At 49.2% G+C, this 18,486-nt stretch overlaps 1 protein-coding gene across 2 annotated transcripts in view; it reads right to left on the bottom strand.

The window, feature by feature from the left end:
- Positions 1 to 10: 10 nt before the first annotated feature.
- Positions 11 to 18,486, bottom strand: part of MYH10 (myosin heavy chain 10) — a 141,450-nt gene continuing 122,974 nt past the window's right edge. For both annotated transcript variants that reach the window (XM_054575679.1, XM_054575680.1), the window contains 12 exons: positions 18,042 to 18,194; positions 17,371 to 17,619; positions 16,864 to 17,076; positions 15,026 to 15,238; positions 13,753 to 13,914; positions 9,652 to 9,780; positions 6,823 to 6,911; positions 5,820 to 5,943; positions 5,528 to 5,736; positions 4,181 to 4,289; positions 2,642 to 2,814; positions 11 to 1,728 (listed from right to left, as the gene is read on the bottom strand). In XM_054575679.1, the coding sequence (XP_054431654.1) occupies positions 1,584 to 1,728; positions 2,642 to 2,814; positions 4,181 to 4,289; positions 5,528 to 5,736; positions 5,820 to 5,943; positions 6,823 to 6,911; positions 9,652 to 9,780; positions 13,753 to 13,914; positions 15,026 to 15,238; positions 16,864 to 17,076; positions 17,371 to 17,619; positions 18,042 to 18,194 (1,968 nt within the window). In that variant the 3' untranslated portion in view covers positions 11 to 1,583. The remainder of the gene's footprint in view (positions 1,729 to 2,641; positions 2,815 to 4,180; positions 4,290 to 5,527; positions 5,737 to 5,819; positions 5,944 to 6,822; positions 6,912 to 9,651; positions 9,781 to 13,752; positions 13,915 to 15,025; positions 15,239 to 16,863; positions 17,077 to 17,370; positions 17,620 to 18,041; positions 18,195 to 18,486) is intronic.

The following is an 18,486-nucleotide window of genomic DNA, read 5'->3' as shown; positions in this document are numbered from 1 at the left end:
GTTCACATGATTATTCTTGTTTATTGAGGTCTGTTTATTCTTAACGGGTGCTTTTTCCTCCAAGTAAATAGAGCAGGCGTAAGTATCTATAATGAATAAATTTATTGTCTTACAAAAATCATTGTCTAGAAATATGGGAATACAAGAAAAGATATTTGCAGTCAGGTGTCTGGTGGTCAACAGCCAGTACAATTCATAAAGGGGTAAAATCAAAGATTCCAAACCCACATGATAAATTCTTCCGAACAGATGTTAAAGCTTTTAACCCAAAAGGTTTGTGTTTTCAAGCACGTTGCAGAGGATCAGGGATTTATATTTAACACTGATTCATTGTCACCGAATGTTTATAATACCACTTTGACTAGAGAGGTACATGATATGAAGCACAGTCAAAACTTAATACATTAAATTGTTACAGAGGCAAATAATATATTTAACATTGTCTTAGTACTGTAGTGTCTAAGGCACTTTCTGTAATGTCAGTTTGCTTAACTATCAACCAAAATTGCTAAATGTTCACTGTAACACTGTCCAAAGGGGAGGGAAAAAGGAAAAATGAAAAAGGATTCACATCCACTGGCATGTCAACATTCAGGCAGATGGCATCTGTTCTTGAGGTCTGTGAACCTCGTCAACAAACTTGGAACAAGTCTCGGACACAAAACCAATATTTCCATTTTGGGCTCAAAGCAGTGGCTGAATTTGCAAGGTCAGCACGAAAGTCTGGCTGGCAAGGGGGGGCCTTCCGCCAACTCCCGCTCAGGAGGAGCCTGCAGCTGCTTGTTCCTGAAGTGAGGAGAGGCTGCTGGCAAAGCCAGAGGGCGCAGGAGACGGTCCCAAAGTCAACGTGGTTGCTGCCACGGGGGGCTTCGGCTGCATCGTGGCAACTATCCTTTCTACGCACAGACCCGCCCTGGCCAAGGACAGTTCACACGAAAAGATGCGGGGGTGCCACCAACTCAAGGGAGATGGGCATGGCAACCCCAAATGAACGCTGCTCCCCGCAATCCAACCCACCCCGCCTAACCTTTCCAAAGCCCCTTTCACAGTTTGCTCACTGAAATAGTGTTGGTCGTTATTGGAAGGAAATGAGAGACAAGTGCAGTGTAGGTTTCACAATGTTCTAAGAGACTCGATGTGGCTGAGGAGTCGGGGCCTCATGAACACAGAGCTAAGTTACCGTCCGGAGGACAGAGCGCATGCAGAGCGACTGAGCAACCACCACGGGGCTGCCCCGGAGACCGGCGACGGACACCGCGGGTCTGGAGTCGGTTTGAAAAAGGGTTCTCTTCTTAACATGTGTTATAAAATGGTCTCTTGATGAATACATGGAAAATAGATGCAATGATGAGACAATCTGTTTAAAATGTGCATGTTTTGTGTATGTATATATATAAAAAGGGGAGCAATTGTACCTAAGTCTGAAGCAGGGTACAGTATGTGCAGGCTGGAGAGCCTTAAGACACAGTGGACCTTTCAGGAAGGAGTCCCGCACTTGCCAGCTCCCCAAGTCTGCAGGCGGCCCAAGGCAGGCTGGAGCGGGCACCCCACCCCGCTGTGCCGCCTGCGCTGGCTCCCACGGCCTACTCGGACTGGGGCGGCTGGGTCTCATTGACATCACTGGTCTTACTTTCGGTGTCGTCATCTGACAGCTCCAGGGAAGCCCCTTCGATGTGCAGCTGGCGCCGGCCAGATCGGCTCGAAGAGAAGCTGATTGGGCCGCCTCGCCTGGAGAGAAGAGAAAGGACACCCGTGTGGGTCAATGCACAAGAACAGGTGGCTGTCAAGTTGTTCAATCACCTAGTGACCGCAGACTTCCACCCCTCCTTCAGGACACGTGACCTGGGGTGGGTGGCATGGTCAGGACAGGCCTGGGCTTTCCCGCCTCTCCCGCAACCACGCCCTGGAGCTGTGCCCTGGCCAGCACAGGTGTGCGCTGAGCAGGAGCCCTCAGCACGGGGGACGGCGCGGTCCACCCCACGGCCGTCTGTGACAGAGAGAGTAAGGAAGCAGGCGGCTTAAGCCAACGCTCCACCTGCTAACCGGTGGTCCTATTTCTACAAAGGGCAGATAGTAAATATTTTATTTAGGCTTTGTGGGCCAAATAAGGTCTCTGTTGCATGTTCTCCCCCCGCCTAACCCTTTATAAATGTAAAGACCATCCTTAGCTCACAGGCTGTACAGAGGCTGGGCGTGTCAGCACCTGCGCTACCCCGCCTCGCCGGGGAGTGAGAAGCTCGCCTCTCCCGTGCTCAGCCCTCCCCCCAATACACATCAAGTCCAGTGTGGGGGCGAGGACAGGGGGGTGGGCAGATGGCGCCAGGTCCTGCGAGAAGCATCCTACGCTGCTTTTATTGGACGCTGGAGCCTTTCCTCACTATGGATGTTGAACATGGATGGACACTGGAGCTGGCTCTCAGGCTCTGTGTGGGGGACGTGGGGCCCACTATTGGGGGGCGGGAGGCGCGGAGCGGGGCAGGGGAGCTGTTTCTCTTCTTTTCTCCTTGAGGACAACTAAAGGTCAGAGATCCTGAATGGAAAGGGAGGGGGAGTGATTTAAGAGCAAGAACCAGTGACTCTACAGAATCTAAGTAAAGCGCTTCAGAAAAGACCACCCCTGAGCCAGTGGTCGGCCGCTCACCTCAGCCGGTTCTTCAGGGTGCTGACCTCGCGGCTCAGACCCTCGTTGGCCTCAGTGGCATCATCCAGTTCCCGCTGGAGTTTACGCCGAGATGCATTGGCACGTGTAGCTTCTTCTTCCGCTTCCTCCAGCTGCCGTTTAAGCTGCTTCATCCTGGCATTGGCTTTCTCCATCTTCAGGAAGTTACACGAATCAAGTCAAACCAAAGAGGCGAGTCACCGCACCCTGAGTGTGTGAGCACTGCTGCCGCCCGGCAGCCGTGTGAGCGCGTGCATGCGTGTGCGCTCAGGCTTGTGAGTGGCCTGCCATTCTCAGCAAAGCCGGTGTCCACAGAGCAAACTACGCCAAAGGGCATTTTTAAAAACTGGAAATGCTATTTTCACCCTTTTGAGTGTTTTCATGAGTGACCTATGGGACTGTGAAAGGGAATTGCTCTTCCTGCAAAATACAGAAGAGCCAGCAGTGCCAGTCTCCAACCCAGGAGACTATGCCTTTCCACATGGGTGTTTCGGATGTTGTATTTGGACCCAAGCACAAAGCCACTCTGGAAACGATCATACCCTATCATGAGCCATACAGAGACGGGCCACTCCTGCACGTCCAGCTCACGCCCCCCCAGAACTGCCCTCAGCGCTGTTGAGGGGGAAGAAGGGAAGGCTGGGTGCCCGCCTGGAGCAGGGGAAGAAAAGGGAAGGGTTTGGGCCAAAGACAGCGGAACCCCAGCTCCATCCACCTCAGCTGTCTAGGTGGTTGGTTATCTATTGCAGATCTGCCCACATTTTATTACAATATTTTTTTAAAAAGTTGATTTTAGAAAGAGGAAAGAGAAAAAGAACTCAATTAGTTGTTCCACTCATTTATGCATTCAATGGCTGCTTCCTGTATTTCTTGTATGTGCCCTGGCCAGGGGTCAAACCCGCAACCTTGATGTATCAGGACTATGCTCTAACCAACTGAGCTACCTGGCCGGGGTATTAGAACATTCTCTTGACATATATAAAAAAAGATGCCCAGATGCAGATAAGGGAAAACACTCAGGTCCCACATGCTGTAGATTTGCTTCCTCTCTGCTTTCTGTTCTGCATCCACCCGTCTACCCAGCCCACGTATGGTGGCTGTCCTTTATGCCCAGGAACCACTGTGGGCACTGAGGAGGTGACGGGGAGTGTCACTCCCTGGCAGTGAGGCTGGCGTTTCCGCACTCACGAAGCGCGTGCTCCAGGGGAGGACACAGAACTTTTAAGATTCAGTTCCGGGCTCACACTTCAAAGCCCTCACCCCCTCCTCCCCCGTATTTCTGGGGCTGGGAGAGCCCTGAGGGGTGGGGGCCGTGCCTGGATTACCTCTGTATCCCCAGCACCCAGGCCTGCCTGGCAGTCACAGCACACGCTTGTTTACACGTTAGAACGACGCGTTTCAAACAGCGTCTTCGGAATTGAGCCGGCCAAAGGGCACCACTTGGCTCACGTTGCGTCAGCCTCCTTGTAAAGTCATTCCTAAGGCGGAAGGCACTTCATCCTGTCCGGCCGACCCCCTTACCTGCTCTTTGTACTGATCTGCGTGTCGGCGTTCATCTTCAACCTGCATGAAGATTTCTTTCAGTTTCTTCTCAGTGCGTCGGACCAGTTTGTTGGCTGCTGCTCGTTCCCTATGAAGATGATGAATCCATTCATTAGACTTTGTAGTTCTTGAAATGACGTTGGGATGGGGAATATATTTTTTAAAGTCCCCTTCCTCTGGAAGACGATGTATTGTTGGAGTGCCTTCCAGGGCCTCTCTGACAAGAGCAGTATCAGGATTACTAGGGTCCAGGAACTTTTCCTCTCTGGTCACAGTATGAATGGCCTTTAATGTAGTCTAATACTTACAGTGGGAAAAGTGTACTCCTTAACATGCAGGTTAATCACTTTAGTGATCTTCTAAAGATCAAATGTTACATACAGGCTACCTGTCACTTAGACTGGGCGCAGGCTTTTTGAAGACAAAGGCCTTAATTGGTTACCTGAATCACCTAACTTGTTAGCCTGGAAAACACAGACCCACTGCGGTGCTGGGGCCAGAGCAGCTAACACTGGGGGCCTCCCACACTCTTTAGTTAGAGGTCAGATTGCCATGTTTCTTGACAGGCCTACATTGTTCCTTCTGGAGGAGAGAACTTATTGGGTGAACTCTGTTGAAAACAGAAAAAGTTCTTTTATTTCTTAACAAATATTATGCAAAAATGGAGAGTGGTGGAGTTAGCTGAAAGGGTGAGGCACGTTAATGACAGCTAACAACAAGCCCTGAGCTGTTTCACTTGGGCTCAGCAGGGTTGAAAGAGTGGAGCAGGAAGCAGGGATGCTGAGCTGGGGAGGATGTTGTGCTCTGAGCACAGGCCCTGATTTCTGGGCCCCAAGCTCCCCAACAGGAGGCTGGATCCAAAGATCTAGTAGTTTGCGAATGCCTGTCCAAAGCTGCATCGGCCATTTCCTCAGAATGGTTTACTACAACAGAACTGTCAAGCAGTCCCTATGGGTAAAGAAAAGTCCCCCCCTTTTTTTGGGTCACAATGTGTTTCTGTCAACAAATTATAGCATTTCATGTGATGCCACCAATTTGGAAAATCAACTTGGGGCAGAGACATAAACTGTGGCACTTAGATAACCACAGGGCAGAGTATGACCGGCTGGGTCCTGGAAGAGCTGACAAGTGAGCGCAGCCTTCCCTGAGGGCTCACGCCACTTTCTCTTTCTCACTCTGGTCACATCTGTTCCTGTCATCTCTTCCCTTGCCACAGGAAGCCCCACAGGGCCAGCGTCTGTCTGTCTCTGGTTCACAGGCTGAGCCCGGACCCGCTCTATAGCACAGACGCAGTCAGTTCTGGTTACCGCATCGAAAGCCTCTTACTTGGCTTCCTGCTCAAGCTGCTCCTCCAGCTGCCCAATCTTGGCTTCCAGGGCTGAGATGGTGGCCTTGAACTTGGACTTGACAGCACCCTCTAGCTCCTGCAACTTGGCCTTCAGCTCCTTATTCTGCCGCTCCAGCTGCTGGCGTGCATTGTCGCTCTTCTGGGCAGCACTGCGCTCGGCCGCCAGCTCGGTGTTCAGCGTGTCCACCTGGCGAGGACAGATGGGTTTAGTCATTCGTGCCAGAGGGAGAGCGCTGCCCTTCCCAGGTGAGGGGCTGCCGCGTGAGCCACCTGCAGCGTGGTCTTGCGGAAGCGGTCGTTGAGCAGCTCCATGTTGCTCTGTTCCTCTTCAAGCTCCTCCTCCAGCTGTGCGATCCGAGCCTCCAGACGCCGCTTCTCATCCAGCAGCGCGGACCTGGCGGGGCAAGGAGGACGCGGCTCAAGGCCAGCTCCGTCCAACACGGGAGAGCGCAGTGGGCTCCTCCTCCCACTAGAAACTGAGCACCTTCTCCATTTTTCTCTCCCCTATACCCACAGCCCAATCTGTCAGGTCCTACTGGTCACACTTCCAAACAGGCCACCCACTTCTCTCTGCCTCACGCCGCCCACGCCCGTCCAGCGCCACCACCTCGCCTGTGCCGCTGCGGGGGGCCGTGCAGCTCGCCTCCCTGCTGCTCCGCCTGTGCTCGCAGCCAGCGGCCGGCAGCCAGCCTCGGCTCCCAAAGGTGCAAAGAGATCCTGCATCCCTAGTTTAACCTGCACTGGTTTTTCAGTGTTGAGATAAAATGCTAACCCCTCATCATGGCATGCATCATGGCGTGATGACCCCTCTGTATGAGAGAGCAGCTTTCTAATTGGGGGGGGGGAAGGTATCTTTTAATGAAAAATCATTCAGCGAAAGGTTAAGTCAAAGGAATCTACTCGCCAAACCTAATGAATTTGAGAGTGGAGACCTGCACCGCGGGGCTGCGCAGTCCACGGAAACCAGGTTAGCTCTGAATGTACCTCCTCCAGGCCGAGTGCGGGCAGGGCGGGCGCGAGGGGCGCGAGCCGCCCGCATGGGCAGCCCACAGCGGCGGGGGAGGCCTGGAGGCTCAGCTTCTTGTGCTCATCTTTCCAGAGTGTGAACAGCTGAGCAAACTGACGGTGGACTTCCATGCCAGACAACACCCACGGCCTTCCCAGTGCAGGAGGCCAGCCCAGGGGGCATGGGCCACAGGTGCCTGAGAGAACCGGCGGGGCGCCACTGCTTCCTCGACGCCCACCCCGTCCCACCGGCTGCCGGGAGACTCACTTGCCAGAGGCGCTGTTGGCGATCTCATCAGCCAGCTCGTCTCTCTCTTGCTCGGCATGTCGGCGGGCTCGCTCAGAGGAGGCAAGTTCCTAAATGGGGTCAGACCACGATTTTAGCCTGTGAAACCTGCCGAGGCCTGCAGGCCGTGGCCACCTTGCGCCAGGCCCTCTGTGCCTCACACTGTGGAGCGAGGTGAGAAACGAAACTGGCGGGCTTGCTGAGAGAGTGTCCGGGTGCAGGGCAGCCAGGTGACGGCCTGTGCCAACGCCCTCATACAAAAATGTCCACAGAGGGAAGTCCTAGTCTACGTAAGGGCTTGTCCCTTCCAAATTAAGAGGCAGCTACATATATTCCTGCCCTCCCCAGAAAGCTGGTGTCTCTCCATCATAAACGGAGCACCAGCGTGACTCAGAACCACACCAGTTCATGCTCCTGAAGGCATCTGTCATGCGTGCGAGCCGTGCAGCCCGGGGATGAAGCACACCCACTAGGGAGGCCGGGGAGCAGCGAGGCACCGGAAGATGGGGCGCTCGTGCGGTGCGACGAGGGTCGCAGGTCCCACGGGGAGGAGGTGGGTGGGGTGCGGCCCCGGCGCAGAGCGCTTGGGCCCGTGCGGGGAGCAGGGCCTGTTGTGAAGGACGCGGGCGCCCTGGCCAGTCAGGCTGCGGAGGCGCCGCAGGGGCCTCCCCGGGGACAGGGCGGGCCAGGGACAGTCCCCTGCCGGCCAGCGGCCCTCCGCAGGAAGAACCGCCCGGGGGCCGCTTCCCCACGGACTTCCTTGGAAAGAGGATTTTCTACAGGCAGGTGTCAGGGTGCGTTTCTCACCCTAACTGGGTAAAGAGCATGTTCTCAGAATCTGAGAGCTGCGCCATCTCCCTTATTTTATGGACAAAATCGAGGCCCACAGAGATGAAGGGACTTACCCCAAGTCTCAAGGCTGGTCAACAGCAGAAACGCGGGGTCTGACTCCCTGCCTGTTCAGCGTCTCTCTCCACCGGCTGCCCCATCCAAAGGACGCCCCACAGGGCAAAAGCGCACCTTAGGAGGCCCATGGAGCAGGGCTGTGTAAAGGGAGGCGCCTGTGTGCTCTGCGTGTGCACCCGCCTCTGTGTTCGTGTGCAGGACGCAGGGCCCCCGAAAGGCCTGGGTTCCAGCACGCGGAACCCTGACGCCCGGGACAGGGCGCGAGTCTGGGAAGTGATGGCAGCAGGCCCACGGGAGGCAGAGAGGGCCCTGGGCCACGACCCAGGTGACCGGAGTGTTTCTCGGAGGTAAGGAAAACCAGAGAAATGGACGGGAGGGCCGGGCTAGCTTTCCGGATCGGTCCCTCCTCCCCGGTGCAACGATCTGTTAGTCTGAAGGCCTGACAGAAACACTTCCAACTTCTTCAAAGCAGAGCGTGGGACCGTGGGGGGCCCGGGGCCCGGGTAATACCCTGGGGCCGTCCGGGAGCCAGGCCACCGGAGCCCGGCACCTCCGGGGCGTCACTGACCAACTACACGATGAAGCACATAGGCCTGAACATTCTGTGTCACGGATGAATACACGCTCCTTTTTAGCCACGTGGATTCTTTAGGAGGACTGACTACATTCTAGGCCCTAGAGCTGCTTGACTATCAATATTCTCTAACCATAAGCAATAAAACTACAAATCAATTGAGAAAAAATAAACAGATGTCACACATTTGGAAATTCGAACCACACTTTTAAGTTGTTCATTGGATAAAGAAACCATCATAGAAATTTTAAAAATTTAGGACTTAAATAAACCAACAGGATACAGTGAAACCAATTCTAAGCTAATTTCTAGTGTTCTATGAACATATTAGACAAGAGGAAAGCTTGGAAATTAAGGAGTGTCCAACTCAAGAAGTCAGAAAAAGAAAATACCCAAAGGAATAAAGGTACAAGCAAAAATTAATGAAATAGAAAACAAAGGTGAATTGAAACCAAAGGCTGGCTCTTGGATCTGCTCAGTGTCGACTTAGCGGACTTTCAGTTCCTTCTACATTCCTGACCCTGAGGGAGCCCCTCTCTTTCTGGCAAACTCGACCCTGCATTTATGTCTTCGGTAACATTTTATCCAGCATTTCTAGGTGTTTGTATTTGGAGTTTTTTCATATTAATTGATAACATTTCAACTTAAATTGCTTTATCTTTCCAGGTTCAAATAATTCTGCTAGTCTTTATATAGAAGTTTATGTACACATTAAATATGTGCAGTTTTTTATAGATCACTGACACCTCATTAAGCTTAAAAAAAAAGAGAAATGTATGTAGTTAAGTGTGCCTTGCGTTGATATAATCAGTCTCATGGACTACATGTAACTCTCCATCAGTCCCTTCCCATGAGAACTTACAAAAGAGATACATTAAAGAATTGCTGGATTACAAGATGATTCACCTAGAAATGCAATGAAATACAACTTCTCTCCTTGTAAGTATCACACATAGTGCTCCTGTGTAAAACACGGCAATCTCATACACCCCGCAGGTCAGAGTCGCGAGGTAAGGGATTCCGATGCTAACCAGCACCGAGAAAACAAGCCTCCCTCCCCCTGCTCACACATGGAACAAGCCTGGAAAGTGGCTTGAAAAGTTACTAATCAGCTCCTCTGCCTTCAGCCGGGTAGAGGCATATATATGAGTAGTGTCAAAATGTAACCCCTTTGCTGAACTGAAGCATTAAGATGGTCCAGTAACATATTTCAAGAGGATAGTGAAATTACACAGGGCTACAAAGGTATTAAGACATATTTATCTGATCTTGGAGAAATTGCAAGGGCAAATATTTGTTGAACAAACAGATGAGTAAGCAAACAAACCAACCTCCTGCAACTGAAGGATTTCTGCTTCCAGACTCTTGAGTTTCTTTTCACTCTCTTTGGATTGAGCAAAAATCTCATCCCGGGATGCACGAGCTTCCTCTAGTTCACGCTGGTAATCCTTCATCTGAGCCTAAAGATAAATAGGAAGAAGATCTTGGGGTAGTTTTCATTCTTAGTTTTTAAACATTTTTCTAGGTTATAAAAGTAATATTCATTCATTGTAACATATGTAAGTACACAGAAATGATAAAGCTATCACAAGGAAAAAAATCATTCAGATCAATATCCCTTATGACTGTATAAGCAAAAATCCTAATCAAAATAGAAGCAAACGGAATTTAACATATAAGAAATAATACACCATGTATATTTATACCTCACTGCATCCTACCATCCAACAGAGATTTATATGAGCAATGCAAGATTGGTTTGACAACAAAAATGAATATAACCATATAACCACCTCAAATTCAGAAGTAATATTTGACAAAATCTGACACCTTTTTATTATAAAAACAATAAGCTGAATAGAAACTTCCTCAACTCTGAGAAAGGGCATCAGCGAAAGCCCAACAGCCATTATACTCAATGGTCAGGCTGAGGGCTTCCCCCCCAGATGAGCAGCAGGACAGGGTGCCCGTCTGCCCCTGCCCCTTCTTCCCTTTAGCACTAACGGAGACTCTGGTCGAAGCAGTTAGGCCACGGCAAAGATACTAAAGACATCCGGACTGGGAAGGAAGAAATAAAACTGGCTCAACCTGTAGGAGATAAACCACTAGAATGAATAAGCGAGTTCAGGAAGTTTGCAGAATACAAGATCAATATACAAAAATCAGTTGTATTTCTGTATACTAACTATAAACATTCTAACAATTAAGAAAAATGATTATACTTAAAATAGCATCAAAAGAATAAAATACTTGGGCATCAATTTAGCTGAAGAAGTATTAAGACTTGTGCACCAAAACCCAAAAATCATCATTGAAAAAAATTAAAGAATAGCTAAAGATGGCCATGGGCACAGACCAGGAGACCCTACTGTTACGGTGGTGATACTCTCCAAGTCGATCTACTGAGCAAACAACATCAGACCCTGAGCTGGCTTTTAAATTTTTATTTATTTATTTATTTAGCGCAGCAACGGACAAAATTCATATGGAATTACAAAGGACCTGGGATAGCTAAACAGTCTTGAAAAAGGACAAAATTGAAGTCACGCTTCCCAATTTCAAAATTACAAAGCTACGCTAATCAAGATTATGTGGTATTTGCATAAAGACAGCCATATATAGATCAATGGAATATAGTTAATTCAATGATGGAGAGGATAGTCTTTTAAACAAATGGTTCCGGGACAATGGGATATCCATATGCAAAAGAATAAAGTTGAGTTTATACATAAAACCATATCACAAAGATTAACTCAGAGTGGAGTTTATAGAAGAGTGAAGCAGCCCTAGCTGGGTGGCCTGGAGCGTCGCCCCATGCACCAAACGTTGTGCGTTTGGTCTCCTGTCACGGTGTATAAGGGGGGCAACCGATCATGCTCTCTCTCCTCCACTTCCTCTCTAAAATCAATTAAAAAACCAAAACAAAAAGCATACTCTCACATGAGGATTAAAAAAGAGTAAAGTATAAAACTTAGGAAAAAAACAGTAATCTTCATGACCTTGGATTAGGCAGTGGTTTTGTAGATATGATCTAAAAAGGCACAAGAAACAGGAGAAAATAAAATGGACTCCATCAAAATCAAAAACTTTTGTGCTGTAAATAGTATCACTGAGTGTATAGACTACAGAGAATGGAAGAAAATATCTGGAAATCATGTATCTTAGGAAACGTTCACAATATATACAGAAATGTTACGACTCAATTATTAAAAACAACTCAAAAAGATGAACAGAAGATTGAAAGACACGTTCTCCAAATAAGACAATGGCCAATAAGCACAAGGAAAGATGGTCAGCAGTATTAGTGATTAAAGAAATGCAAATCAAAAGGACCAGCGGAACCACTTCATGCCCCCGGGGTGGCGCTGGGGGCGGCCCTAATGACAAGACAGAGTAGTGAGTGCTGAGGGGGGGGGGGGGAGCTGTCGGAGCCCCCTCCGCAGCGTAGGAATGGGAACTGGTCGAGTCGCTGTGGACAGGTTTGTCAGTTCCTTAAAACTGAAGTTACCACATGACTTAGCGATTTCACTCCTAGAGAAATACCCAAGAAAACTGAAAGCACAAGTCCACGCAAATACGGGAATGCCCACAGTGGCATTATCATAGTGGCCAGAAAGGTGAAGTAACCCAAATGTCCGTCAACTGATGGATTAATAAAATGCGGTACAAATATCTATACAATGGAATACATATTATTTTGTAATAAAAAGGGACAAAATACTTATTCATGCCACGAGCATGGATGAACCTTTTTAAGTGAAAGAAGCCAGCCACAGAAGCCATGTATCGTATGGTGTCGCTTATATCAAACATCCAGTGTAGGCTCATCCATAGAGACGGAGAGCAGATCAGCGGTGGATTAATTCTAGATGTGGCAGAGAGTGTGCAGTGTCGGCTAACGGGTAGCGGGTTTCTTTTAGAGCAAACCAAAATGTTCAGGATTAGACAGTGGTGATGTCTGCACACCGCTATGATTTTACTAAAAAAAAAACAAACAAACCACTTAAAACTTTAAATAGGTAAATTGTATGGTATGTGAATTATATCAATAAAGCTATTAAATAAACAAAACCATAATTTTATTTATATTCTTTGTAATGAACTTAATGAACCTTTGCAATTAGCTAGTAAAAATAAAAACCTTTGTACTTAGCTTTTTTAAAAAAGTGCAAGCAAATAGTTATTCGTAAACCTATTATCCAAGGGTGACTTCTACCAGGGGCGCTCAAACCCGCGGCCCAGGATGGCTATGAATGCAGCCCAACACAAAATGATAAATTTACTTAAAACCTTTTCTTTGCTCATCAGTTTTTGTTAGCGTTTGTGTATTTAATGTGTAGTCCAAGACAACTCTTCTTCCAGTGTGGCCCAGAGATGCCAAAAGGTTGGACACCCATCACCTTATCCCTAAGTGTGTCTACATGGCTTTATACAAAAGTCTCTGCACGCATGTGCAGGATTACAAACAAAACCGCGTGCACTGCAGCTTCCGTGCTCACGGAAGGCCTGCCGTCACCGCATACAAACTCCACCGCTTAGCCCTGGGGAGGTCCCGGCTGACTTGAGAGATACAAACAAACTGTTTTCTTAAGTATATCGTGTGCATAGGTTCAAAGTCATGATTAACTGCACGTCTGTTTGTGACTGAGGTTAAACCATAACGTTTAAGCAGTCAGTCTGGTTGTAACGCGTTTTATAAGAGTGTGTGAAGCACATGACGTACGCTCTAAATTTTTTGAACGCAATCGCTGTAGGTTTGAATGGTCATCGGCCCACTTACAGTTAGTGGCTTCCATTTCTGCTATCAGAAATAACATGTCAGCTGTGATGCTGGTATGTAAATATTTCTTCTCATCTTTATATTTTGTTAGAATAAATTCTCAGGATGTGGAATCACCAAGGTCAAAGGGGTGGAATTTTTCTACAGCTTTTGTCACAACTGACAAACATCGCCCCGGAGAAGTTATGAGAGGCCCCATTCTATCCTGCCAAGTAGCAAATTCTTACAGGAATTCCTTTTTGTCATGAGAGTGAAAACCAGGACAGCATCTGAGTAGCAAAAGTGATGATTAAATCAGACTGAAAGGATTACTGAAGCTCAGGCCAATAAAGGAGGGGCATCATCGCCACCCGGCGCTCAGTGGCTGTGTTCGTTAAGCATCCTGAGAAGCTGTTCGGAGCCATAAGAGCTCGTTCCGCTGGTGGAGCCTCCACCCACTGACTCTGCCCCAGCTCTGTCCAAGTGCTCTAAGGGCACGTCCCACCTTTGTGGCCTGCTGCCACAACCCACAGCCCGGGGTGGCAGCCCTAGGCTGTCAAGGTGGCGGGCTGGGTGCTGCACAGAGCTTTCCCCCAGCTCCATGGGTCATATCGCATTTGAGCTCAGAAGGGCCAGGTGACACCATCAAAGACGGACGACTGGCTGCACATACCTGAAGCTTACGAAGCTGCTTGATCACTTCATCCCTTGCTTTGTTGGCAGCCTCAATTTGAGCTTCAAGGTCCTTCAAGTCTATTTCCATTTTCTTCTTTGAAGCAACAGCGAGCGCCCGCTGCTTCCGCTCGTCCTCCAGCTCTGCCTCGAGCTCCCGCACCTGAGGGACAGTATTGGGTCATGCCTGGCTACACCCAGGTAGCCTCCTGTAGAGCACAGGCAGCCTGTCGTTGCACACGGGCTCTGGTTACTCTGCACGGGTGCTCTCTGCTCCCAAGCAGTTATTATTATTAACAGAAAACCACAGTAGTTGAATGTTGTTCAAAGAGATCTTTAAAAAACAACCCCCAGTACATACCATTCCCACTGACTACAAGGTACCTAAGCAGGCAACAGTCCTGATTTCAAGCTCATGTTCTAGGTGAGGCAACAAAATTGGAAAGCATGGGACAGTTTGCTGGGAAAGCTTCCTCCAGGGACACCCAGCAGCCTGGAGAGGCCCACAGGGCGAGGTGCTGGGGGCGAGGTGCTGAGGCCTCGGGCCAGCAGCTTGAGGGCCTTTGGCTGGTGCAGCCTGCTGAGCCGGAGGAGAGTTCCTGACCCACAGGTGCTGCCGCTGAATGGGTGGTGCTTTAAGCCACTAAACTCGAGGTCGTTTGTTATCTAGTACTAAGCAACTAATATAATAAATATAAATGACACGAAAATTTAAAAATTAAATAATCTAAGATTTAATACCATGAAATACAAGGGCGTGTCACAGTATCCGCAAAAATATTTTAAAGCAAACTTTTATAAGTTTAGAATACATTTAGGAAGGAATACAAATCGTAAGTGCCTAGCAACTTTTTATAATACAAAAAAAAATGCGAATACCTGATTTTTCTCCTTTAAATAGTAGTTTAATGGGGACACGGACCTGAACTTCAGACATATGCTCCGTCACCTGTCGGGGGCGTTTTGATTCCCTCCTTCACCCGTACTTTCAGGACCCGCAGAACCTGACTCTAACTACGCAGTCGCTTGAGACTTCACTGAGGGCTTTCTGACTGATAGGTATCCTGGCTTGTAGACAGCAATGATACTGACTGAGAAACAGGAAATCAAACCAACTACATTAACTTATAAAGAATAAAATTACTAAGTGACCCAGTAAATTGACTTTACTTCAGTTAACCTGTTCTAACGTGAATGAACACGGTATTGAGTCAAAACGGGGCTCTGGGCATGAACAGGCTCTTGCTCCGGAGGCCACACTTCCTTCGACCCACCTGTTTAATCAGCAGCCGCTTTTTTTCTTCATTCTGCTCATCTCTGGTTTGCAAGTCTCTCTCAAACTGGGCCTTCATGGCCTGCATGTTGACCTCCAGGCGAAGCTTGGCATCTTCTGTTGCCTGAAGTTCATCTTCCAGTTCCTCCAGCTGGGTCCTCATTTCTTCTACCTGCTGCTCCAGGGCCCGTTTGGATTTTTCAAGTTCATGAACCTAAACCGCAGAAAGCACCGGAGAGAGCAGACCGTCAGCAGGGGCACAGCACACACATCCTTCCCCTTCCCTCTACGGCGGCTGCCAGTGCTCATCGCAGAGCCTGCCACTTTGACGACAGTACCACCTTTTTATTCACATGTGCTCTGTAATCAGTCAATTCTTCTCTGATGACCTCGACACTGAGAGATCTTTAAAAGCCAAAGAACAACGGAAAGAGTGTGGTGTCAGAGAGACTCGCCCGCTGGCTGGCACTGGCCTGCCATCTGCCACGGGCACGCGGCACGTCCTTTCTTGCAGAAAAGGTTATTTGTACTGAAAATGCCCACGCGGAAGCTTAAATATTAGGGTGTGTTAGGCCTTCACTGTGAAGCAGGGTACAGATAAAAGAGGCCTGATCTTTCTCTGGACCAAGACCCCCCCTACAAATACTGCTTCCCGCCTCACATCCCCCGATTCCCAAGACAGCCTTCAGACAGGCATGCGCGGGTGCTGCCCGTGTGCGCCCCTCGCGGTTCACGGCTATGTCGGTTCCCCCGGGCAGGCAGAAGACTTGCGACACGAGTTGGGGGAGCCTCTGTCCCTTAGCAGTGCCTGACACTTCACAGGCACAAAGAAGTGTCTGTGGAATAATGTATGACTGTCAGTTATTCTAGAGAAAACTAGTATGGAGCAAGAAAAAGGAATCACCTGTGGAGAACTGTGGAGTTCTCACTCTACATTTTACTGTGTGATCACAGCCATTTGTGCTCTCAGGGGCCTTATCCCCAGGCCTGGTCCCCCGGGCACAAGGGTGTAGGAGAGACCTGGTAGGAAGGACAGTTTCCCTCCTTTATGATGTGTCCGGAGAGCCCGGGTCCCATGAAAATGAGACTGTACCTGCGTAGAGGACTCTGCTTTTCAAAGCACATCTGTAGGAGCTTCATGAAATCGGGCAAGTATAGCGGCCATTTGACAGATGAGGAAACTTAGGCTCAGAGAGGTTAAGTGCCTTTTCCTGGTCACATAGGAAGCTGGTGGAAAAGCCAAGTCCTGAACTTGTTTTTGATTCCTAGGCCTGGGCTTGGTTCACTGTCCTCAACATGTTATATACTAAGGGAGGGGTGCAGGGTGCATAAAAATCATCGCAGCTTTTGTGGCAGACGTATGTAGTGGAAGGATAAATGAACAGTATCACAGACATTGCCAAGCTGAGTAAGTCCCCAAAGCATCAAGTCATCAGAGAAAACGATGGAGCCTCACTGGGGAGCCCTGGGTCAGGAGGACTGGCAGCGCCTGTGTTACTCCCCTCCAGGCCCCTGCTCCACGCTGGGGACAGGCCCTACCCCCTCCACCAGAGGGGCCTCGCAGTGCTTGTGTTTGGTACTACCTGCTGACTCAGGAACCAGAGAGCCTTCCTGCACAGGCGCCGGCAGGGCGGCCCGTGAAAGGGACGAGAAACAAACCTTCGGCAGCTGTGGGCGCCGCTACCAGGGCCCCACACTGAGGACGGACTGCAGAGAGTCCGCCAGCTCACGCCACAAGACTAACCCCATGTTTACACAGGCCAAGGGCTCCCAGGCGCCGGCGCCGTCGGGCTAGGTGTCCCCAGGTCCCCTGAAGGGCCCCACCCCAGGGACACTCACGTTCTTCCCCACGTCGTCCTTGGAGCTCATCAGGTCCTCCATGTCTGCCCGCAGCTGCTTGTTCTGCCTCTCGAACTCCTCCTTGGCCTCCAGCGCCTCCTCGAGGGCCCGGGCCAGGGACAGGGCTTTGGTCTCCTTCTCCCTGGCCTCTGCTTCAGCGCGGTCTCGCTCTTCCGCGTAGCGAGCAGAGACGTTCTTCTCTTCTGCTAACAGCTGCACGGCACAGCATGGGGAACCATTAAGAACAATTTTGAAAGCAACGTAAACTCTGCTCATTCATTATATGTCTGACTGACTCGTTGTTAGGAATACTGCTAGAAGATTATGAGTGTTCTCTTATTTCCTTTTGCTTTTCCGCTTGTTCCCCCAATTTTGCTGTAAATGTGTATTGCTTTTAAATAGGAAAACATTATTTTAAACTAAAATAAAACAGAGCTTTGCCGGGAGGAAATGACGGCAGGCACCGGTTCTGGACCCTGGGTGCAGGAATGTAGTGCAAGAACCCACCTGATCAAACTTCTTCTGTTTCTTCTCCAAGTTGGAGACGATCTGGCGCTGATGGTCCAGGTCCACCATCAGGTCATCCAGCTCCTGCTGCAGGCGGTTCTTGGTCTTCTCCAGCTTGTCGTAGGCCAGGGCCTTCTCCTCCAGGCGCTGGCTCAACGCCTCCATGTCTTTAAGAAGCTTCTTTTTGGCTTCTTCCAAACTTTCAATTGTTCCCAAGTCATCATCTACTTTCTTCTTTGTATCAGTCAACTAGGTTTTACGTAAAGAAAAAAGACCAATATTAAAGAATTCAACCGGTTTTTGCATGTGAAGGAAAAAGAAATCGTTTTCAATATTTTGTGAGAAGAAATAACGGAAATCAATACTATGTGATTTTGAGCAAATTAATCTTAGACTGTACTGTAACTTAATTTCTTAGCTAATAATCTATAAAATGACTGGATTAAAACCGTACACAGTTGACCCAGTCCTGTGTCTTTATTTTAAATGCCTCCAACAGTAGAACCAGCGTAGTGCCAGCATTTGGCTAGGTCAAAGAAAGAACACTTAAGGGCTTTATTGAGTACAACCTAATTAACTGTCCCAAATCGGGCTGAAGCACTCCGGCACGGCAGGGCCAGGAGCTGCTCCGAGCACACTTCAGGGCCACCGCAGCCCCTAAGAGGACACACCTGGGACTGCAGGGCCAGCACTTGCTTTTCCAGGTTCTTCCTGGCCTCCTCCTCCTCCTCCTGCTGCTCCTGAAGACTGTTCTTCTCCTCCTCCAGCTGCCGAATCCGACTGCTCAGGTTCAGCTTCTGGCGCGTCTCCTCCTGAAGAAGCTCCTGTTTATTTTTTATAAAAGATTGATACTTAAGTTATGTTACTCACCAAAACAAAACACCTCTATTAAAAAAAGTCGTATCATAAATAATAGAGAGCCTCAGCATATCAGAAATATCCAGTGATTATATTAATAAACATGTGACTTTAAAACACACATGATGTTACAAAAGCTCTTAACACTAACATGGCTTTAAACTCATCCGGGAGGGACGGCAGCACCAGGGCTCGGGGGAGCCTGTGCCCGGCCGGCCGCGCCCCCAGCCGCAGCCCCTCACTCCTGGAGTCCCGTCC

This window comes from Pteronotus mesoamericanus, unplaced genomic scaffold (assembly GCF_021234165.1).
Source record: "Pteronotus mesoamericanus isolate MK-2021 breed Mesoamerican mustached bat unplaced genomic scaffold, CSHL_Meso_final contig_317, whole genome shotgun sequence".
Taxonomy (NCBI): Eukaryota; Metazoa; Chordata; class Mammalia; order Chiroptera; family Mormoopidae; genus Pteronotus; species Pteronotus mesoamericanus.
Note: the sequence above shows the minus strand (reverse complement) of the source record. Positions and strands in the feature narration are given on the sequence as shown.